This window comes from Anguilla rostrata, chromosome 7 (genome assembly GCF_018555375.3).
Source record: "Anguilla rostrata isolate EN2019 chromosome 7, ASM1855537v3, whole genome shotgun sequence".
Taxonomy (NCBI): domain Eukaryota; kingdom Metazoa; phylum Chordata; class Actinopteri; order Anguilliformes; family Anguillidae; genus Anguilla; species Anguilla rostrata.
In genome coordinates, this window is record NC_057939.1 from 51,821,260 (window position 1) to 51,845,028 (window position 23,769).

At 44.5% G+C, this 23,769-nt stretch overlaps 1 protein-coding gene and 1 long non-coding RNA gene across 4 annotated transcripts in view; one reads left to right on the plus strand and one right to left on the minus strand.

Annotated features, from left to right (window-relative positions):
- The window catches only part of LOC135259997 (rho GTPase-activating protein 7-like), an 80,187-nt gene that overhangs the window by 13,641 nt on the left and 42,777 nt on the right, over nt 1-23,769 (minus strand). For 2 of the 3 annotated variants that reach the window (XM_064345023.1, XM_064345024.1), the window contains 3 exons: nt 2,517-2,588; nt 1,563-1,644; nt 339-402 (listed from right to left, as the gene is read on the minus strand). In XM_064345023.1, coding sequence (XP_064201093.1) covers nt 339-402; nt 1,563-1,644; nt 2,517-2,588 — 218 coding nt within the window. Of the gene's footprint in view, nt 1-338; nt 403-1,562; nt 1,645-2,516; nt 2,589-9,096; nt 9,428-23,769 lie in introns of those variants that run through there. The other variant, XM_064345025.1, reaches the window with a different exon arrangement.
- On the plus strand, nt 10,814-22,457 carry LOC135259998 (uncharacterized). The gene is made up of 2 exons (XR_010331445.1): nt 10,814-11,172; nt 22,080-22,457. It is a non-coding gene; the product is annotated as an uncharacterized LOC135259998 (long non-coding RNA).

The window sequence follows — 23,769 nt, forward strand, 5'->3', positions numbered from 1 at the left end:
TTTTTATTTCTCAAACTCAGTATGAGTTCAAAACACCCACCCACCCTCTCTCCTTCACACACACACACATACACAAAGTTATAAAAATACAATTCTAATAATTATACTAGAGAACAAGCGTGTTCCATGCATATACACGTTCCTTTTCATATAAACTTATCTTACCTCAAGTTAAAAAAAAAAAAAAACTATGACATACAACAGACTCCTGACCATTAAAAGTGAATCCGTGTGGAAAAGGGAACTCTCCTTTTAAGCGCCAAACGATGAAAAGGAAATGCAAGATAATATACTTAAATTAAAGATAGTAAAACTTAAATTAAAGATAGTAAACTCACTTGTTTTCTCTGTGGAGTAATTTCCAGCCTCATCACAGCACATTTATTCAGGGTGTTGAGCCGTCTGTGAATAACACACACACGCACGCACACACACACACACACACACACACACACACACACACACACACACACACACACGCACGCACACACACACACACACACAAAGGGAGTTTTAAAAAGACATTCCAGCTTTCGGTCCAAGCCTCTCTTCAGACCTATTGTTTGACTCGTTAACAAACATAACACATCTGCAAAAAAAAAAAAACCTTTTACAAAGAGGAAAAAAGAAAGCTTCTTAATGAGGTGGTAAAGGACAAGCTTAGGAAAGGGGAGAAAAAAATGTGGGAAAACGGCTAAAAAACAGAAGAGGAAGCTTATCCCCCCCGCCACACCTGGTAGGTGTCCTTCCAGACTACTTTTCAGGAGATCAACCGAGCTGAACTGGAGGCTTCGCTTAGCGTTGAGTAATGCCTTCCAGATGAGAGCCACCAGCTGGGCTCGGCTCGTCTGCCTTCAATCAGCTGTGGACCCGACCCCCCCGCCCCCCGCCCCACCGGCCCGGCTCCACTGCCTCCTGCACTCAAACGCTTTCCCTCACGAGCCACACGTACGCGAAAGACAATCACGTAACCCGCTGTCCCCTCCAAACGGCCTTTTCGAATGGCACCACCCCATCACATCGCATAACGCATTTGCTAGTAAAGCAAGCGCTCCTCTGGTGTTTTTTATTTTTTATTTTTGTTGCGCCATTTCCCCTGTTAACTGACTGCCTGTGTAATAACACGCATGGCCGGGCCCATTTCAAACTCCCACTAGGAGGAACGACGACGAGAGAGTAGCGTGACAGGAGAAGGACATTCCTAGATAACGGACTGATGCCTCCATTCGATACGTGTTTTGAAAGGAGGGAAACCGAAGCATCTGTGAAGCAGTAATCATCTTCCCCTACCTAGAGTCGGCCTCAAAGACAGGGCGGAGAAGTGGCTTATCGTCTTCGTTTTTTTTTAAAAGTGTGCGATATCTGAGGTAATCTCTCCTGCAAATCGTCCGACAAATATGTTTTTGGTTACGCAAGTGAAAGAATGCCATTAAGAGCCTGGAAGAGTTTGTAGCACAGGGGTTTCTTTTTTTTGTTTTTGTTTTTGTTTTTTTGAGGGGGTGCGGGGTATGGGGGGGTGTGGGGGGGGGGATGCGGGCATCATTGAGGGTGTGAGGTCTTACCTGCACAGGGCCTCGATAGCATCCCGGTCGAGGAAGTCATGGTCCCTGGTCACGGAGGAGATTTCGATGGGGAAGAGTGAATCTGAGGGGAGAAGGGGAGAGGAGAACGTAGGGGTCAGGTGGGGTGGTGGTGGTGGTGGTGCGGGGTGGAGATAGCGGGAATCACATGGTTGATAAAACCCAGAGCTGCTGCCTCTTCAAAGGGGCAGAATCCGCTCCTCCACCAGGGCCTTGGCGGAACGAGGACAGGGGGCCTGACCCAGATTAGGGGGTGCTGAGCTTGTGGAAAGAATGCGTGGGTCCTCCAAGCCAGGAGGATCTGTCATCAGATCCCACAAGATCCACCCCCCCAACCCCCCCCCCCTCCCCCACCAAAACAACCCCCCACCTTCCTCCCGATGAAACAAAAGAGGAAGTGCATCCCAGCCGAGCGCGCAAACACAGCTGCCCTGCTGAAAACCCCTGGCGGCGGGGAGCTTCGCCAGCGGCGGGGCCTTCAGGAATGCCCCCCTGTAACTAAGCAAACGCAGGGAGCCCTTTGTCTCCACGCAAAACGCCTTTGAGTCAATCAAGGGCATCCGGAACATTCGACCCAACCCTAGTGGTGCGGGTGCAAACTCTTCTTCATAAAATCCCATCCAAATAAAAGTCCAAATTTCCAGGTCCCCTGGAACGGAAACGGACTCTATCCTCCCGATTTTTTGGAAAGTGTCGTTTCACCAACAACTTTTAAAATATGATTGCGTGTTTAACTAAGATCAAGCAGCAGCATCTACAAGCATCTGGTACTTGATCTAGCAACTGTACCGTAACGCTGATGCAAATAAAAGGTTCAATAAAAGCATAGCGTAAATGTGGTGATGCAGAAAGAAGGTTCTGGAGATGTCAGTCTTCAAATTGCTATGGTAACCCCTTCTCCAATGGAGAATGCAGGTAGTTGGTTGGGCCATTTACCTTCGTAGAGCTGTGCGTACTGTGGGAAGCCAGCAGCCCTCAGCCAATCACATGCCTCCTTGGCCTCGATCTCTGCAGGGGGAGAAAAGGAGAAAATACGACAGCTCTGTTAGATATTAACAGAACAGGATGTTTCACTGTAAGGCTGGTCTGTGCTACGGCAAGCTAATTACTGGCGCCTAACTGAACCCGTGCTGCTAATCAAGAGCAGCTCATTTACATCTGCAGAGGTAGCCCACTGCTTTCCAGTCAGCTTTTATCTGCAAACCCCCCCCCCCCCCATTTACACAGAAGAGCCATCAAAACGGGCATGGCCCGCTTCACCGTCGACAAGGCACATATAAAATTCCAACCAAACTGCACGGAACGACAGAATTGTTTCCCCAAGCAAAGATGTTCCACAGAAAAGAAGAACACCAGCACATAATCTTAATCCCAGATGATTAAGACCGTTAAAAACGATCTCTCTCTCTTTCTCTCTCAAAAAAAAAAAGCAGGCGGTGTTAGATAACTGATAACTCCGTCTGTGATCAGGGTCTTTGGTGTAAGGTGTTTTTTTTTGGGTTTTTTTTCTCCGAAGGCTTAGAATGTCAGAAATCTGAATCTGCTCTCAGCTTTGAAGGCATTAGCCAGCTAAAGCCCATAATCCACCAGTGTTCCCATCATTCACAGGAAGAGAAACGGCCAGCGAGGGCCCAGTTCCATGCGGTATCCGCACAGATAATAACGGGGATCAGAGCCAGATGGTGCCCAGAGCCACCCCAGCGCGCCCTTGCTGCGTTTGGGGAAACGGACTAGCGCGGGGGATCCATTTTTAGTGCCCTCCTCACGCCACTTCTGCCAAAGAGCAGAAAATCCGCAGGCGTAAGCACTGATTCCCTGCGATTGGTTACCTGAAATGAGCATCCTACCTCCCAAACTAACGCAGCGGACCGGAGAGAGAGAGAGAGAGAGGGAGAGAGAGAGAGACGGTTAGTGATAGCTTGCGGTCATTAGCATTCCCCTTGTTTTCTGATTAGCACAAACAGGCTGCCCCCCCCCCCATACACTGCGACGGCTGGGCTGCATTTCTGACAGCCCTGCTAACTGCCGACAAACGGTGTCGGGGACCATTGTGCTGCAGGGACTGGGGTGGGGGTGTGGGGGGGGGCTGGGACGACGACCGCTTATTAACCATTTGAGGGCATTTAGACAGAGCTTGCTAAATGGTGTCGCAGAGAGGGCCTGTGGAGCAAATGGTGTCCCCGGAGCCCCTGGGAGCCCCTCCCCTACGTCGTGTCGGGGCCCCTTCAGACTGTGGTCCCTGGACAGCGTACGCCCCCCCCCCCAATGCCCTCCGGGGTGTTGTGTGGGTGAGAAAGTTCACACGGGACCTGTGAGAATCGACGCCGACGGGGCCCCGTGCGGCGGTCTCTCTTCAGCCCCCGACATCACACGGACCGCGCCGGAGATCGCTCGTTACCACGGCGCCAAAGCCGCCATTACGCACCGCCCCCCCGCCCCCCCACGCTCAACACGAGCCCCCACTCTGAGGACTCTGTGTGCGCGAAAAATGGGGGGGAAAATCCATACGGTCCTGCTTCTATACGACTCTCTCCTCTGAAGTGGTTTCTGGAAAACTGGAAAACCACTTTTTTTTTTTTTTGGAACCAGAGGAAGGGGTTCCGCCTAATTTCATTGGCAGTTACCACGGTGTGCTGTATTTCACCATGGAGATTGCAAATCAACAGGACTGTAAAAAAAAAAAAAAGGTGGCTTTCCTCTTTTGGGGTTAACAAGGAGGCTAGAAAAACAAACAGGGTCGGGGGGAGGGGGGGGCAGGGGGGAGGTGGGGTGGGGGTCAGCCCTGACAGGGCAGGAAGGGCAAGCCAAGAGAACTGCTGCTCGGAGGAGTACGTGACTTTCCTCGTTCCAGGCTCGGAGCGAGATTCCAGACCCCGCAGCAATGCGGAGAAGCAGAGGCGCAGTGAATCATTACCAACAACGAGCCCCCGACGCCGCTAAGCGCTAACGCTACCCTGCTACGCGGCTAATGTCGCACTGCAGGCGCACCTGGGTGCTAGCGTTAGCACGCCTTTGGCTTGGAAAGCACACGTGAGATCATTTAGAGAGAAGCCACAGAAGGGTAATCTCATAAAGACTTCATTTAGTGATACCAACCCCTTAAACTCAACCCATCAGAGCAGATTGCACGATGACGTTTTTGCACGATAGGTCTTTTTCTAATAAAATATTTCACGTATAGTTGCTATGATAATACATATCAGTGGTCTGCAACCCTGATCCTGACCAGCTGCAGGGTCTGCTGGTGTTTACGGTTACTCAGTGCTTAAGGGATCACTTAAAGCAGTTTGTCAAACAGTTAACTGTCCTCACCTAAATTCTTAAATCTGACCTGTTTGTCCATTTAAAAGTGACAAACGCAGCAGACTCTGTGGCCCTCCTGGACCTGAGTACAGACCCTTGATACAATAAAAAAAATAAACTTGAAAACAAGTCATGTCACATGATAAAAATTAGACCAGGTTTCCTCTATGGTAAAAAGATAAAATCGTAAAAAAATAAAATTGTGCACAGAGCCATAAAAACACACCAAAAATGTACTGTAGCTGCAAATTCCCAATATGCAGATTAACCGTGTGCTTTAACAGACCATTAGCAACCCCAGACACACCAGTTTGCATGCAAATTTGACACATTCCACAGAGGGGGAACAATCATTGCCTCCATTCCACCGTTCTCCTCTCCTGAGCACACAGCACAGGATTGTGGGTAATTTAACACGGCCCATCCGACCGCTGGTTTAAATCGGTAGAACATACAGGAAGAAGCCGCTAATTTGAGACAGGTAAGAGGGGCAGGAAACACAATAAATTAAACAGAGAGATATCTGCTGACCCGAGCTTACCCTCTCCGCCCCTCCTCCTCCTCCCCCTACTCTCAAACAAACACAGTCCACGTCATTAGAGCCCCCAGTAGTCACCATGTAGCCCTGTGATACCACAAACAAAGGACTACATGCACAGCAAACAATAAACAAGGCTGTTCTATTCAGTGGTAAAAAAAAAAAAGAAGCAGACACAGAACTCTTCAGTTTTGGAGAAGCCGGCTTACTGGACTTTTTCCAACATATTTTTTTTTTACAAAAGACCAACATGTAGGTTGTGTCATATGTTGAAGCCATTCCAGATCCATAAGTAAAATAGAAATAAGACTCTATGGGCTGGTTTTGTGGACATAGATTGAGTTTAGTCTGGGATTAAACTGAGTTTTGTTTGGAGAATGTCCATTCAAAATTGAACTTAGTCTAGGACTAGGCTTAATCTGTGTCTAATAAACTGGTCCCATGTCTCCAATACCAATACCTTGCTATTGCAATACTGAACAGGCTTAACATGGATTTATGTTAGTTAACTCTCCTATAATTGTAGTGACATCACACATCCGACAGTATTTATCCAGACACGTCAACAATGCAAACGGTCTCCCAAGATCATATGGAATGTAAGGAAATGAAAACAGACAAAAACAAGAATAGCAATAACATCACAGAGGTAGATTACGTTTTTTTCTAGAATGCAATTGCCTGATTCAGCTCAAAAAAATATGTATTACCCAATGAAATAACTGCAAAGTTAAAAAAAGAAGAAGTTCTCTATCCTTATCAAATTAATTCAGCTCACACAATATCCGCCATACTCTCGTGAGCTGAACCTTGGATCCGCACAAACAAACGCTAACGCGTTTCCATGAGAACGTACAGAGAGTACACACACTATCACACTGTCCACGTACGGCATGAACCTCTCGGATAGGACCGGTTCTGTATTGTCTACAGCCTCCCAGTGCCGGCGAATTACCTCATTTCCCTTTTCCTTATTAGTAGGAAGCGTGTGAACTTGTTTACTGTACTGAACCATCCTGTATTGAGAATGACCCCCCCCCCCCCCCCCACACACACACACTCCCCATTTTGTTCAAGGCCAGATAACAGACCCACCATGTCCAACAAAAACACAGACTCTGGCAATCGTGTCAGCCTTGGGTCTGAAGAGAAGCAAAGCTCACACAGAGCAGAGAAGAGAAGAACAGCCGACCTGCCCTCCAACAGACTGCCAGTGCCCTTATCGATCATATTGGGCCAGATTTAAAAGAAAATTTTAAAGTTATGTTGGGCTCAATTAAAACCGTGAAGGATTTAAACTTGTACACCTGATGGACAACACAGGTTTGTGCGTTTGTGCGTGTGTCAGTGCGTTTGTGCGTGTGTCTACACACTGCCACTGAAAAAAAAAAACAATCAAAATTTTTCTCCTGAGCCGCCACCCCCCCCCTCCTCTTGTGCAGTGCATTGATAATTTGTGAGACTTCATGTTTGGATCCAGTCAGCTCTCTGCCCATACCAGTACTCACTGTGGACAGTGGAGCCACACGGAAAGGTAAGCACACAGAAAGCCTCTCGCGTGGCCAGGGTGTTCAGGAGCAATGACTTTACTCTTCCAATTCCCACTCAGACTTATGACATGATGTAGGCTAACGCTCTTGAAACCTTAGGAAGTGTTCCACTTTCAAATTCACCCCCCCGACCCTGAAACACAGCTGCAATCTCCTTGGCGATAGAGCCTGGATTCAGCTGTGCAGACCGAGTCTCGCATTAGCTACACCTAAAATTACTCTGCACCCCCCCCCCGCACCCCCAGCCCTCTGTCCACCCCTACCCCTTCCTGTCACAGGAAATTCTCACAATTGGTGGCCAATATTTGACTTGAAACAGGACAAGAATATCGCTTGATGTGTGGCTTGCGTGCGCTCCAACGGAATGCAGTTAGCATTCTTTGAGTTAGCATAACTTTGAATTTTAACGGATTGCGGCTCTGCATGTACGCAAATTATAGAGGCATTTTAGGGCGCTTTGATATTCAGAGGACGGAGTGAGTAAGGGGTGAATTTTTCCTGTTCCGCTAGAGAGTTGAATGTTGTTTCAAATCACCATAAATGGCCCTTTCTAGCCATTGCAAGGCACGATCTTATACATGTGGTTCATTCCCAAAAACTCTATTTATGTACTTAATGTATAACAGCTTCAAGCCTTGTTCTCTCAGTGTGTAACACAGGAATGCCTTAAATGCACAACAGTCATGCAACTTTCATGGATGAAATCCATGCTTTTTCCCCCCACATCTCTGTGAAGCCTTATGCGCAGATCACAAGAACGGTTCCACTCTGCGACGTTCGACCACTGTCACTCCAAACTGTTAAATAACTGCTCGCGCCAAAGCCCCGCGTCACTCTATATAGGCTAGAGCCTTCTGTCCCGATCTGCCGTTCCTGGCAGAACACACGGAGGGGACACACTTGTTGGAATAATGGGAATACCTAATGGCAATTATCCATGCCATGGACCATACACAGGCTGCTGTCCAGATGGAACATCCAAATGCATGTCCTAATTGCTCTTTTCTACATGGGTGATGGATTTACACCCCCTTGGCCACGGTGCTGTCAGGTCTGCTCTTCTCTAACCGAGAACCGACAGCTGGTCGAGGAGGGAGAAATACACGATTTGGACACTTTGAAAGACTTAATTTCTCCTCCCTAAAAAAAAGTTACAAAAAACATGAAAATACGTAACTGTTTCATTAGGAAACCGAGAAAAGACACGCGCCCGTTGCTATATAAGCAAAAGAAAGATAGCTTCATCATTCTTTGGGGAGGGGAGGGAGGGTGTATGGGGGTTGTTGGCTGTCCCTCTTTGCAAGCCTGCCAGATCCCCCTATGGTATACACAGTCTACAGGAGGTGTTCCTTCTCCGAGTAGATCAAAGGCATTTCTCACAATGAAAGATAGCCCAGTCAACACCCAGCATAATCAATGTCCGCCAAACTAACAGGCAGCCTTAAAAAAATGCACAACATTTGAAAAAGTGCATCATCTGTAAGACAAACTTTATGCAGAAAAAATTATGCAAAACAACCAATCAATCAAAATTTGGAATATAAAACTGGGGCTCATGCAGTTCTTGATACTTAATTGCAGTACATTTGCATTACAATCACGTAGCAGACGGTCTTATCAGGAGCGATTTAAAGAACATCAGTGTTACTGTCAAGTGTTAAAGGTGCAACATCACATTTTACATCATGCAGCGTTAACATTTCATCTTCAGAAAGTCAGAAGTGTTTTATATTTTCCCTCAATGAATCAAAAACCTATGTTTAAATCTGATATAACGGGACATGGGCCATTTAGCCTATTTTTTAAACCCCCAAGGTACCTACATACGAAGCGACATACAGACGTAGACTGAAACGATGTCTCGCCGAGAAACTACAGTGTTGCAGCAGACAAAAGAACGGTCGAGTTAATACAGCGAAATAATAAATATTTACATTAGAACTAAAACAATTGCCCGTTAATTATAAAACAAGTACCAAACATTTTATGAAATTCTCAAAATATTACATATCAAGGAAATTTAATCATGCATCAGGGAAATACATTGTTTGTAATTTAAAAGTTAGACGAAATAGCTTGGGACACAGTAAGTGGAGTTTTATTTATGTGCATAAAATATACTCACGAGTTAAGATCATTCTTTTGTTTTAAGCTTTTTCCCCGTGTAAACAAATCCAGTGACACTACTTAAGCCCAGAGAGTTTTATACCAGATGTTAAGGAGAGCCACTCATCTCATCCCCGTACTAGAATTTTGACCGGCATTTCAGAAGGAAACAGCAAAGAAGAAAAATCAGACCGAAGACGCAAGTCCTCTGCTCTTCGCGTCATTCAATAAATCCATGATTAATATTTCTCCGTTTTTCTTTTCCGTCAACCACAGACACATTTAAAGTCCGCTCCCCGTACGAGCTGCCCAAGGAGCGCAAATGAACCCTGCTTCAGTGTTCGAGAATGGGAAGCTGTAGCAAAGCCCCGCCTCCTTCGGCTACACCAACGGCATACCTGATAGAGGACAACCCCCTACAAACCGTAAGCCCCCCCCCCCCCGCAGGTTAGTTGTGATACAATACTATGATTATGATCATACATATACTCACGCTTGCTTACATTCCTTTGCAGACAGGAGAGTATTCCTCAACTGGATAGCATTTATATCAATCGGCAATATATTATACAATTAAATACATTTTTATGAATTCAGATAGCCTACTAGAATATGAGGTAAATATATTTTTAAATGGCCTATACAAATGCAGTATGTTCATGCGTGAGCTATATTCCAATGCTGTATTTCAACTGGCAAGCCCGAGATTTAGCACACATTCGAGGGAAAATAATCTAAAATCACAGAAACACGAATAACCTCTGGCATCAATATTAATCTTCAGGAACATTATCACGTTATCGAGTGCAAATTCTTCGACTACATTAGCTCCAAAGTTTTGTTTAGCTGATTACTGAGAGTAACTCGAAATAGTTTTGAGTAATATGTACCCATTTATGCCACTTCTGCAACAAGATCACTGTCTTCCTGCTCTGGGGTCAGTTCCCTGCTGAACTGAATCACCGTGGAAAGCTAAGAAATGAGACCCAATGGGCTCCGGTCATAAAACGGACTTGCTTCAAGCCACCATTTAGAAATTACAGGTCTGAGCGAGAAAGCGCCATGTGAGGGGGGAGACGTGTTTACACTCTGCGGCTGAGCCACGGAGAAAAGCCGAAAGATTTTCCCATACATGGCCAGGCCAGCACAGCGCTGACGGGGGAGCAGGCTACAGAGAATCCCATGAAAAAGCAAAGGAGAAGATTCACAGCCAGGTCACATCCTGCCCTTTATGTATTTTCCGCTTGTTGAATGGGTCAAATATATTAGTTACCTAAAATACTTTTTTTTTTTTTTGGGGGACAAAAATGTTGCTTGTTGCTGTTGTGGGAATATTTTGATGAGTCCACGACCGGAATGTCCATTGTTTAACATTATTTGTTAATTAACAACAGTCTCTCTCTCCCTCTCTCTCAAAGATGATGATGAAGACAAAACAAAAAACGGATTATATACATGTTTTTACATTAAAAAAACACATTATGTATAATATGATTTCATTTAACGCCGGAAAATCCCTGAGCCGTTGTTGTTTATTTTTATAAAGCCCTGCAGCACAGCTGAAATGAAAACAGATTCTCTAGCTGAGCCTTTTCATTAGTGAGAATTAGAATGAATCACCATTCATTATTATGAAAACAAAAACCCTGTCATATTTGATTGATGACGTGTATCCGCCTGGAATCGATCTGACGTAGCATGTCGCCTACAGCTGGGGCCTACTTGTGAAGGTAAAGTTATGTTTAGACACTTAACGTTAGATAAGTTAATGCACTAAACGTACGATTCCGGTGCGGGAAAGCGTACGGAGTGAGAGAATGATAAAGTTTAATTGCCCCCTGAGTTCCACTTTAAAAAGTATTTGTCTCGTGTTCTTTGCATGACAATCGTGAAGGCAGAGGAAGTACAAACTTTGCAGCTCATGCTAGCAAGTAGCCTGTGGAGCTAGCAATGAACCGTTGAGCATACTGTTCTATTTTACCTTTGGATTATTACTGTGTTCTGCTAATGATGATGCAATTAACACATGCGGTGTTAACACATGCAAACCACAGCATGGACTGGAGTATATCAGCCGAACAGAGTCAACAACTTGGTAAGTGAAACATTCATATTATTTATTTACGCCAAACGTGTGCGTTTGTGTATGCGCGTGCATGTGACGGCCTGCGTTTTGCGTCTCTGTGTTGCTTACGCTGTGTCCGTTTTGTAACTTTAGATCGCCGTGTCTTCGCTACCTTTTAATAGGCCTGTGTATTGTTGTCCATGGTCCTGTCTACTGTTTAACTATATTTCAGAATATGCTTTCTAGCAAACGTTCGCTGGATGTTTTATAAGACTTAGATATTTGTCGCAATATGTGACAATACCTGATTTATGTTTGTAATAGGATATCAACTATTTTCCAGTCGTGAATTTTAAAATAATTTGGTCTCAAAGGCCCCTACAGAGCGCCCTGCCCCGCCCTCGCTCCCCATGCTAAAGACCCAAGCTCCACCCCTGCAGTCAGTTCAGTTTTAGTTTTAACCCCAGCAGCATTAAAACTGAAAAAAATGTGATGTGCAACAGGAAAAAATGTTGCACGCCAGCTGAGGACCCAGGGATTAAATGCAACACCCTTTTCCTTGACCACGCCACTAGCGAATATGCCCTACAAAAAGACACCACAACAAGATATGTACTCTCGAACAGGTCTGTATTAAGTTACACAATAATATACGATCATACTAACTGACAGACATGGATACATACATACCTTCTTTTGATTTTAAATGCATGCATTTTCCGGGCACTTCCTCCATTTCATTCTGTTGACTGTTTAGAGGGGCGTATTAATGTATCATTGTAATATCTTTTACAGGGCCCAAACGAAAACAAAACCATTTTCATTGTTCCTGTTATGAACAGGGCGAGCAGACATAATCTTGATGAGCTGCTTCCAGTGCTCTTTAAAGACATTGTGACTCTGTAGACTCTGACAACGGGGCCTCAGAGGATAGGACAAGACACAGCGTCTTTTGTCTTCACTTCCAAGCTGGAAATAACCGACTGCAGCCTTGATAGGGTTCCCTTTTGATCTCCTTCACTAATATACAGAGATAAATATTAACCCCATTTCATGCCTGCTTCTAAACCTTGAGAATAATAGGACAGAAATATAGGCAGGCCAAACTTTCTTTTTTTTTTTTCACAAGCCAAATATAGGCCTGGGAAATTTACAAGGATGCCATTCATTTTCTTTTAAACATTCACACCCACGTAAGCTTTAAAATATCACACAAAAATAATCGTATGTTAATTCTTAAGCAGTTTACTGGGTGTCTCTAAAGACCAGTCACATACTGCATTTTTTTAAGGGAAGTACAATTCATACAATATAACATAACTATAAATGATAATTCATTTCAAAATGTCCTTATTAATTGATCGCTCCAAAAATAAAAGAAGTCACAATGTCAAGAGAGAAATGAGTGACTTTAAATGAATGACTCAAAATTACGGACAGGAACTTATCATTAGATTTAACAAAGATCACATTACCATGATTTTAGACCAGTGCCTTCATCGGAATAAAAAAAATAAAGGTCTGGTAATTCCCCCAACACAAGCTCCAGTGGCCAGTGGCCGTGTCTGCAGTGGAGTGTTTTGATCCATAAAACCTGGCGATATCATGTGACTTTAGCAGGTTGTCTGTCCGAGCTGTCATATGATAATGCCAGCGGGGTAATAGTGGGCACTCTAGAGGACCTGGAATTTGTGTTATATTAAAGAAATGAATCATCTGGACTGAAACATTCAGGGTGTGCCCCGTCTTCAAATACCAACTGATATCCTTGAGCTCCACTGCATTGCACGAGTGTGTTTTGATAGCGCACACCCTGTACACTTGCGTTATTAATCAAGGGAAAAAGACATGATTGCTATGGAATAATGACTTCAGAAATGTTGAAAATATGATGTGCGATGATTGGAACTATTTTGAAATGATGGGGACAAAACAAGTTTTCTGATACATACCACTGCGTTTGGTGCTGCTTTCTGTGTTATGCATTAATGTGAGAAGAAACCTGACAACTCAACTATGATCTGTGCTTGTCTTACCTTTATAACTACACATCATTGCAAACACTGCTATATTTTGGGCATTATAACTGGTAGCAACATTATCTTGCAACAGTGACGCTTAATAGTTGTCCACTTGTTTTCTATTATTTGATAGGAGTGTACAGTTACCCTTTTCAAGACTTTTTCTTTCTGAGATAGGCTACTCCTTTGTTAATATCATGTAATGAACCAATACATCATTATATAGGCCCTATATAAAAATCACAGACTGAATTTTCCTTATGTTATGAGCACGCTTCAAGAGAAGTATTTATAAACTATTCTCCACTGTTGCTTGCGTTATGCAAACAAATACTGCCAAAATCTTTAGATCTTTTTTTTTTACAGTGTAGATGTAGAATCAGGCTTGCTCACATAGTTCATGCTTATGTGAATACAGCATTGGTCACGCTGACCTATATTGACTCAGCTAACTTTGGCCTGGCCTAGTTATGAAAAAAATCTGTGAGCAAAGTTAGAAAATTGCTTAACTTTGGCCCGCTTCCTCTGGATCTAAAGGGAGGATAAACTGAGAGGGCCTGACAGAAGTAGAGAAGTATGGTGTGGTCACTGACCTATGAAAAACATCAGTCCTGTCTCTGAACTACTGGCCCTCAACCCTGGTCCTGGAGAGCCACAGGGCCTCCTGGCTCTTGTTCAAAGCAGCTGCAAATTCATAACAAAGAAACCAGGTGCGGTGAGCTGGCTGTGTCACCAAGTGCATTAATTGATCAGTTAAGTGCTGAGTAACAATGAAAGCCAACACACATTTGTGACTTTCTTCAGAACCACTGTTCTTCAAAAAAAAAAGATCTCGTTTTTTATAGATTTTTTTTTTTTTTTTTTTTTTAGTAGAATCTCAGACATGGGATAGCAGGATGAAGTTTCGTTCTGGCAAAAGCTCTTGCTCTCGAATCGAGAGTGACGCTGTGAGCTCCACACACGGTTCCATGGTTGCTTCCAGCAGAATGGAAAGGCAGTCGTGTTGCGGAGGCCCGGAGAACATTCTGTCCCGGATCTCGACAGTAAAAACGGCGTACGGTGACTTGCCAGGAAGCAGTAAAAATGTAGGCTACATCTCCGGCAGATCTCTGGCTGCGCGGCGCGCACACAGAACGCTTTCGTTACGCCTTCGACCCGCAGTGCAGTATTCTGCGCGAGGCTTACCGATAAAATGAGCTCGGCCGGATAGTCCAACCCAAAAAATATTCAACCCTTCAGCCATGACAAACAAGAAAACAATTTATTTTATATGCATAATATATGGCAACAGAACAGTGTAGTCCGTGTTAAATATGAGCATTGTCCTGTATTTTGATATCTGGAGGGTTATTGCGTGATTCTGAAGTCATTACAGCAGCTCCTCGTGCGTCATAGCTGTTAAATATGTTTGGGTTAGCTTAGGAATTGTTGACAAGCAGATAGGTATGAAGAATTTTCACAAGCTTCTTCTTGGAAACGTGCTCCTTAATAATTTGGGTCTTCCGCAGTTTGTTTTTAAAGACAAGACCATCTCATTTACCTGTTTTACATTTATTCCGAAGGACTGTATTACAGGACTCAAACTTAAGGGGACGTATTTAGATGTATGTCATGTACGGAGAGAATACTCCTCTGAAACTATGTATGTTTTTGTTATTATAAGCCACAGGGATGTCTTGCGTCATACGAACGGATGGACAACTGCATTCATGGAAAAGCTCGAAACATTTCATAATAAAGCTATGAGTAATGTTTGCTATTTTCAAGGGTAACCAACCACCCCCCCCCACAAAAGTAAAAACCACTGAATGAGCTGGAACATGTCCAGCTCATACTCTTTAAATTAGTCATGCCTGGGTTGGGAGATATGGGACATGTTGATTTAGTGAATGGCGGGTGAGAGAGTGCGCGAGCAGCGTATCGGAGAGATGCTCCTTCTCTCCCACGTTAACCCAGGAAAGAACAGCAGCTTGTGTGACGTCTGTCGGCACAGTCACCGTTCGGTCACCCGTCAAAAGCTTTTGGGACTCGATGAGTTCGGACTGGTGAAAAAATGGTAATTATTCCAGTGTGTGGAAGATTTTATTTTTTATTTATTTATTTTTTAAACGCCCTTGTTTAACTGTCTAGGGAGGAATTTTCGTGTTGCACACTCATTTTGTGATGATCACCCTTAACCTTTAGATTCTTGGAAAAAAATGTTTTTTACTGAGATGGTTCCAAATGTTACTACATTGAGAAACATTCTCACAAGAAGCTTTTGTTTGGTAGGAAGAGGGCGCTTTCACAATCTGGGTAGGCAATTGCAGAAATCACGGGGGAAATTAGATTAAGATTACATTCATTGGAATTTTAGAGGCCAAAATCAAACATAATTGTTTTGCCATTTTCTTTACTGGTATCGAATCAAAATTGTTGTCTAGGGGTTCACGTGCAAACTTTATTTAGGGAGACAAATGTGAAAAACACTAGGTCAAGTAAAGAAACCACATGTTACAGGGACAGTTAAGATATCAAATGTAGGATCGACTTCAAAGTTATCGTTCGTCTAAAAAGATAAAACAAAATTCCAGGCGCGTTGCAGTCAGACAATCAGTCAGTCATGCTATAGCCATCAGTTTGTCCTTGTTTACTTTCAGAGAAAGAAAGCGTTACCGCATAGGCTATCTGTTCTAAATATGTTTTTACTGGTGTTGTGTTGTCCATTTCTGCTATAACCATACAATATAAGGGGGTAAACATATTGCAGAATGTTGTTCCAGAAATATATTTAATGCTCACAACATGTTTTTCTTTATTTGCTTAACTCTGAAAAGATGTAGAGAAAAGGCCGTGATCCAGCCTCTCTGGGTTCCCACGTTTGCCTCTTACAATGCGGTTATTATTATGGCTTCTGGTTTCGTTCCAGGAGTTTCTTTGTGATAGTAGTATTATACAGATGGCACATTTTGCTTAAGTCTGGTAATGTAAATGTGAAGATTTCCTTTTGAGCTCAGGAGCAGAATCCAAGCAGGCAGAGAGGGTGACATAGATGCACAGGAAGCTCTCCAAAATAGTTTGGCAGAGAGTCAGAGTTGATGCTGAGGGAATATGGCAAGGCTGCTCATTTCACCCCCCAAGATTTTTGAAGCTTGCGTCCTTAGAACCATATGGCTGTTTTTCTCAAGATGCAAGTGACTGTGGTGTTTGAACAATGAACACAGAGACACACGGAGACACACACAGACACGCACACACACACACACACACAGACTCAGAACAATCTTATGATAATATGTTTTACATTGACTATACTAAAATACAGCGGATAGAGTGTAGGAGGGGCTTCACGGAAAAACGCTCACTTGAGCCTTAACTTCAGACAAATTCTCTGCATGAAATCATATAGCGACGATGGTATTGCATATCACATCTCACATAATGGGAGACTATTATCCGTTGAGCGATGGTTCTGTGAGAACAGAGCTGCTCTGCACTGTATAAAATTCCCGATTCTAATTAAATATCGTCCTTAATAGCACATCATAGCTGCTTTTTCCTTGAGTTGGCAGCATTCTCGCTGAAAGCACTCACAGGTCACTTTGAGGTAGGCCCAGCAATCTCGCTACCGCAGTTCTTAACATCAGCTGTGTCACGCCGCCATGCAAACTATGTGATGATTTATAGCTGTAATTATGCAATACGAAGCGCTTTCCCCAAGAGAAGACGAGGCACGCGTTAAAGGTAACAAAAGTCACGAGTCTTTAAAAAAGGCATTCATAACAACGAACTGGCCTTCTCCAAAATACTGCAAGTTTTAACCACTTTATAAGAAACTACTGCACATTTTCTGGGCTTTAATTATGCTGAGGGTTTAGATATGATATTTGACCAAATGCATGTGATTTGACTCTTACCACAGTAGCCAACAGTGACCTGGCACAGCAAATAGGGGACTGTCCAGCTGCCAAACACGTGCCAAATTTTTTGAAATAATATATAAATCATAGCTGCAAAGTGTTGTGTGCCATTATACTGTACATGAAAATACATGTACCTCCTCTTCTTTCCATGTCATACACTACTGTACATGAGGTCCCAGAAACTAGTCAACTTTAGGGCAGATGTATGCCTCTTAGATGTAGGCCGTGTTTCCTTTCATTTTCAGAAAAAAAGAAGAAAAAAAAAACGTTTTCCTCGTTCACCCTGTGTGTGGTGTGGAAGGTGGGCGAGCCTAAACAAGACATAATGGAGATAAAAGATTAAGCTGTACACTCAAGTAAGCATGTGGTCACGCATTGTTATCTTGATTATACCTGATTTTCCGGAGCGTGGCCAAAATTATGCCCTCCGTTTCCTCTGAAAAATGAGGCGCCGTTTCACACGACCCAGTTAATCACGTTATTACAAAATGTCTTTTTTTCTGCATTTAGGGTTGACCACCTCTTGTGTTCAGCGGCAGGAAGATAAATGTGATGGTGGACAATATCCTCATTTGTATTTTGCAGAATAAAGCTCGCAGGTATCCTCTAATCTGTTACTTTCAGAGCCATTTCTGTCGGACAGGCAGCTCAGGATAAACTAAGCCAATAGTCCACAGAGCCGTATGGACAAACGGTGGACCTAACTCCTCTGTTTAGCTCCTGATGTGCTCTTGTGGTGGGCATGTGTTATAGCTTTCCCTGAAATTGCCTTTTGTCTGCCGTCACATTCCCGGCTGTGTAAAGCAGTTGTAAGAACACAAAGAAATCTCAGAATGTTGAGGAATAGAGCCCTTTTTTTAGCATGCAGATTTCTTCTATTCTTAATGTTGAGGTGAGGTAAAGCACCTCCACCCTCTAGACGTATATGCAGTAACGCCTCATACACACTTTGATCTGCGCTCTGGTTTTGTTATTTTCATTTCAGTGAGTTAAAGTCTACAGAGGGTCTGCTGAGAGTCTGAAATTCTGCTGAATCTGCTGAAATTTGCCATTTGCACACTGGAATCATTCATCAGCTAAACCCCCTAGCGCCCGTTCGCTGTGTCAGGTCCTACGTGCGACGGTGCACATGTGCAGTTGCATTTGCAAGTGCCTCGCGAGCCGCGAATGGGTATCAGGCATTCTTTAAATGCCTGATAGAAGTCAGATACTGCCAGCAGCCAGCTGAAAATGGCTGTTGTCTAACGAGCAGTTTCTGTTTCCTGTAAATACACGCTGGACGGAATCAGACAACAAGGAATTTATTGAGCTGGGGCATAGGGGTTTAGTTATCCTGTCTACAAAACTGTTGCCACTGCAAACAACTGTAGCCCCAGAAGCCAATAACCAATAGTTGATGGCAACACTCGCCAAATTTTTGTGTCATGAAGTTAAGGTAGTTCATAACCTTAAGGGACAGGATCAGTAAACAGCGGTGGTAACAATAGGGTGAGTTTTAAGTCCAACTGATCGATTTTCAGCACATTTGTGGTGCACCAGCCCTGGCTATTCTACAACAAGCCACATACACGGTACTCTTGCTTACACTTTTCAGGAACAACCATACTTGTATCAGAGTTAAGGGGGTTGTTCTTTGAAGTGTATCGTAAATAATGGGTGATCTATACCATGAGCCCAACCTGCTTTTATGTTCACGAAGGCACATGCATGCATTTCGCGCCTCTCACTGGGATAAGTGTGCAAGTCAATTTAGCAAGTACTGCGATGAGTCCCAGCAAATTAACTGTAGACGTGTAGAGGTGCCCATGGACACACACCTGGAAAAGGCCCTTTTGGAACGCTTCGTTTAAAAGCGATCACAGTAATTCTCGACAGCTGTGCGGCTGCCTTCAGCATCGCATTTAGTTAAGATGTTTGAAATACAGCTATAATCCCATCTGCAGATTAGTAGCAAAATCCCATTGGCTGGATCTGCACCAAACAGTCAATGGGATTTGGCTTTTTCGTAGTGTAGTTTTTTAGGCTGCAGTTTCGTGAAGTTGAAAAAACGGCCACCTGTTGTGGAGTAAAGTAAAAGTGCTTCATCGCCACCGAGCTGATGGAGCACACGGGAGCTCCTGTCCGCTCTGACACGGGAACGAACACGAAGCACGAACAGCTGAGCGCTGCGATCGGCCTTCGCCGCGAAACGGGCCGCGTGACAAATTGAAGGCTTAAGCCTGACACCGCCTATTTAAGCGAACGTCATGGATTTGAGGGGCCTATGCTGCAGTGCTGCCAAGCGCATTTTCCCCACTGTGTTTTTACAGGGCAGGAGCACAGATCCAAACTGTAAAACCGCAACTCTCGTCAGGCTGTGTTGCCTTTATACCAGCCAGAGGGTGGTTTGATATTGGGATTTGGTCTGACCCCCAAGTACTACGCCGTGGCTCCTTAGGAAGAGGACCTTGCTGACCGGGGATGATTTGTCAAGCGCAGTGCTGTCGAGTTTCGGCAATCGCGCGACGAGGAGGAGGAGGAGGAGGAGGAGGAGGAGGAGCGAAAAGAGCTCGGCTTCAACAGTTTCAACACCGCCGTTCCTGTTTTAACACGCGCCGCGCAGTGCGCCATTTCCCTGATGATTTACAACCGCTCCGCGAAAATAATGATGAGAACCAACCAACGGGGGTGTCTCTCCGAAAAAAAAAAAGCTGGCTGATAAGAGACCTTCTGCCCCGAACGAGAGGCTGCAGTTGGCTCATTTATTTCCAAGGACAACCTGACCTACTTAGCAGCACAGGATGATAAAATAAAAATGCGCATGGTGGAGAAGGGCAGGGGGGAGGATGGGGGGGTCCTGTGTTTAAATAGGAAGTTTTGGGGGGGGGGGGGTGGAGTAACAGAGGAGGTCGGACATTTTAACATCGTTATTAACTGCTGACCTGGAGCCCTGGAGCGGCCGCCTGTGAAATTCGGTGAAAAGGGCTCTGATTGGATTAGGCGTCACGCTGGGACCGGTGCAGGTGTGCGGTTAGATCGAGCGGTCAGAGGCGATTAGCGCGGGCCCATGTTGCGCCAGTTGATTCGTGGACAAATTTACCGGCAGGTTGAGTCACCGCCCCACCCCACCCCTCCCCTCTTTAATGGGGAAGGACAGGAACTCAAAAACCCCCCGACTTCTCTGTGATGTAGGACCATGTAGGGTGGGGGGGGCAGACTGCTTGAAACTATTCTAAAATGGGTTCCAGTGATGATCAACCGGATAGAATATTATTCTTTGTGCTAGTCTAATTCAATGGCATTCTCTTGACGAAAGGGTTACATTGCATAGTAGGATACTTTTTCTTTTTGAACCAGCCAAGGCTCAAAATTAGACTCAAAATTAACAGTCAGTCAAGAAGTAAATTTGAATTTAGAAAGTTGCATTATTAAAATGAACAAAGTTGTGTTTGAATGCACCATTTCCATCCACTGAAACTGAAGGTTAGATCACCAAACTGAGAAATTGTTTCTGTCACGTCTGTGCCTCAAAACACTTTTTTCAGCTTAAAACGTTTATAAAACACCACTCTGGATGTACATAATGGCAGCTGCCAAGCTGAACGCCTGGGACTCTAAAATGTGCATGTCCCAGCATGCACTTCCACAGAACAACTGTCAGCTCAGATGCTCTATTTCTTAAATTGTGGGAGGTTAATCCTCTTGCACGTGTCAACCGTTTTTTCCAGTTTATTTTTAAACTGGAGTGTAGCTGTGCCTGAAGAGGCAGTTATCATTTTCATGTTTGCCCTGTTAAGCAAGGCTGTAGCTTCTATATTACCCTGTTTGAGGATATTTTTTGTATCACAACATATTTTAAATTTAGGGAGCTGTATTTGTATGATTATGCGTTTTGTTTTTATACTCTGATGAGTGCAGTTTCCTCTTAATTTATCACCAGTTTACGAGATTGGAACTACTTCGCACCGCAGTGAGGTAGTACAATAATGACTTGTAAATGTCACCTGTAATTCCAGTGTACAGGTGAAATAGTTCTCCATTTTGTCTACCGTGATCTGTAAGGGACCTGTAAGAACAGGCACCATTAAAGTGGTAAGTGCTGCCAGCTTGTTAAAACCTCTTATCTGACAGGCTCACAGAAGCCCGCTCATGGCAGATTATGTCTTGTTGTTTTTAGGTTGTCGGGAGCGACCTGATGCACTGTCAATATTTGGGCGGCTCGCCCCCCCCGATGGCAGTGACCTGTAGTGTGGCTTTATTTACTCTGGAGTTAATGAAAGGGCGACAATGAACAGGAGTCGGCCAGGAGGGCTTTCTCTCTCTGGGAAGGGGGGGCGGGTCGAGTGCACCAAGGCTAAATCCTATTGTGCGTATTAATACATTCCAGCTGTAAAGCCCCCCCCCACCCCCCACCCCTTGCCCTGGCCAGTGGGGCAACAGGGACATATGGTCTTGGGTTGAACCTCAGGGTCTTTTCTACCCCCTTCCACCCCGCTAAAGAAGGGAAGGGAGAGGGCAGCGGATCTAGCGGAGTGCTCGTGAAAAGGCCGGGCTGTGTTGGCTTCGCTGTTCACACGGAGCCCCAGAGCTCTGCTCTTAAGGGGAGGGGGGCAGGGCGGGGGGAGGGGGGGTCTGGGAGTGGAGGGGCAGCAGATAACGGCGCCTGCCTCTGTGTTCGGCAGAGATGTGAGGTGAGAGACAGCATGGTGGGAACGAGGGAGCCGCGAATGGGAACAGGGCCGGGTTGGGGGCGGGGGTGATTACAGGCAGAGGAGTACATGAAAACACTTCGTTTGTGGATCTGACCCCCAAGTCTGTCCTGTGAGCCTCTCACTGCTGTTTCACAAGCAGTTTCCCAATCCATCTAATTTTTCCTCTTTTTTTTGGGGGGGGGGGTAGTCGCATATTTATACAATGACAGTCCAAAGGGAACCAGAGTTTAAAAAAAAAAGTTAATTACTCATCGGTCATTTATTAAAACTGAAAGCGGGACGCGGCGCGTGCTGTGACCGTGTGCTTCTGTCCTTTTTCACAGACCAGCAGCACTTCGCTCATTTGCATGGAGATGGGAATCAGTGTGATAAGCTGCTGAAGCAGACCCCCATGAAGCAGACCCAGAGAGACAGCCTCACAGTGGAAACTGTGATAGGGACAAGGCCATCAAAAAGGCCAAAGGCAACAAAAACAAAAAAAAACATCTTATTATTAGTTGCTGTTTTGTGAATTATTATTATTTTTTATTAATCTGACTGAAAAACAAACACAAAGTCACATTACCATTGAAGGAAATTTTTCTGGGTACAAGGCATGCACACACACGCACAAATACACAGGAAGGTGTTGTTCTTGGTAAAAAAAAATGAAACAAAAAACATTTTAAACAAAACTGAATAAAATAGAAGATAAATGAGAATGAACTCATTGAACAGTTTGCTCCCTTTAGTATGTGCTCCAGAAATTCAACGGCATGACCTTTGAACTTCATCTATGTATTTAAAAAAAGCCTGTATTATCTTGCACTATTGAGGTTAACTTTACAATTGACCCCTGACTCATGGTAGCGTTTCTTTGAGCAATCTGGGTGGGCAGGAGATCACAACTATTTGGGAAACAATATCTCTCTTGTATGAGCTCAAGATTTTCTGCAAGCCCTCTGACTTGCAGAAGAAATTCAAAACATTCATTTTTCATCGTTATTTGTAGCTATATTAGAGAGTCTTGGAGAATACACATGTCTTGTATTACATAGCAGCAACTTGTTGGCAAGCCAAAAGATAAAAGGTGAAAACATTTGGAAAAAACTATTAGTTGAATAGAGCTTATCACACTTGCTGCGGTTGTTGTGATATTGTAAGAGAAGGATGAAATCTCTCTTCGATTTCATGAACACCAAGAGCAGAATGCGCTTTAAGACTCTTTTTGATCTTTTGAACGGGCTTTTTTTGTGAGACATATGCAGCCATTTACAGACTTTGCAAATGTTTGTATTTATTTATTTTTTGGGTAATGCTTAAGTTATTTGCGTTGCGATATCAAAGACAGCCTTAGCCCCTCTTGTGACAGAAATATTCTGCTCCGTGAGTCACATTCTCTCTCCAGAATTGATGACCTAATCATATGAAAGACAAACAGCAATGGAAGCAACAGAGCTTGGACCTTCTTCCTAAAAAGGAAACCTTGTTTGTCATGGGAAAGCCATCTCTTGAAATGTATGGATGATTAAATGAAAATCTTAATACTTCATTTAAATTCTTGAATTCTAATTTTTTTTCTTTGAATGAATGCATAATGAATATCAAATTTTGTTGGGGAACCATTGCGGGTCGGGCTGGCTGGGGGGGTCGGGGTTGCAGTTGCACTCCTCTTGGCCCAGTCACACCCATCACGAACGCTCAGGTGGCCAACGCAAAGCGCATCAAAGGCGGAGCGTGGCGTAATGGCCATGGTGGGTCTTTCACCGCTGCGCAACAGAGCCTCTTTCACCGGGAGTCTCCCTGGGCTCCTCCGGGGGGCGGTGCTTTGAGGGGGGGGGGGGGAGCGGCTGATTGTCCGGCTCCCTGTGAGGAGTTTGTGCTGTGGGCCCGGCCGACTTCCTGCTCAAAGACTCAGTTGGATGACTTAATCCCCTTCCCTCTCAGATCCCCCGTTTCCTGTGTCCGGGTGGCACACCCCCTGGGCCCCGGAGGGAACCCCCCTTTCCTTTCAGGACCCCGACGGCTTTAATG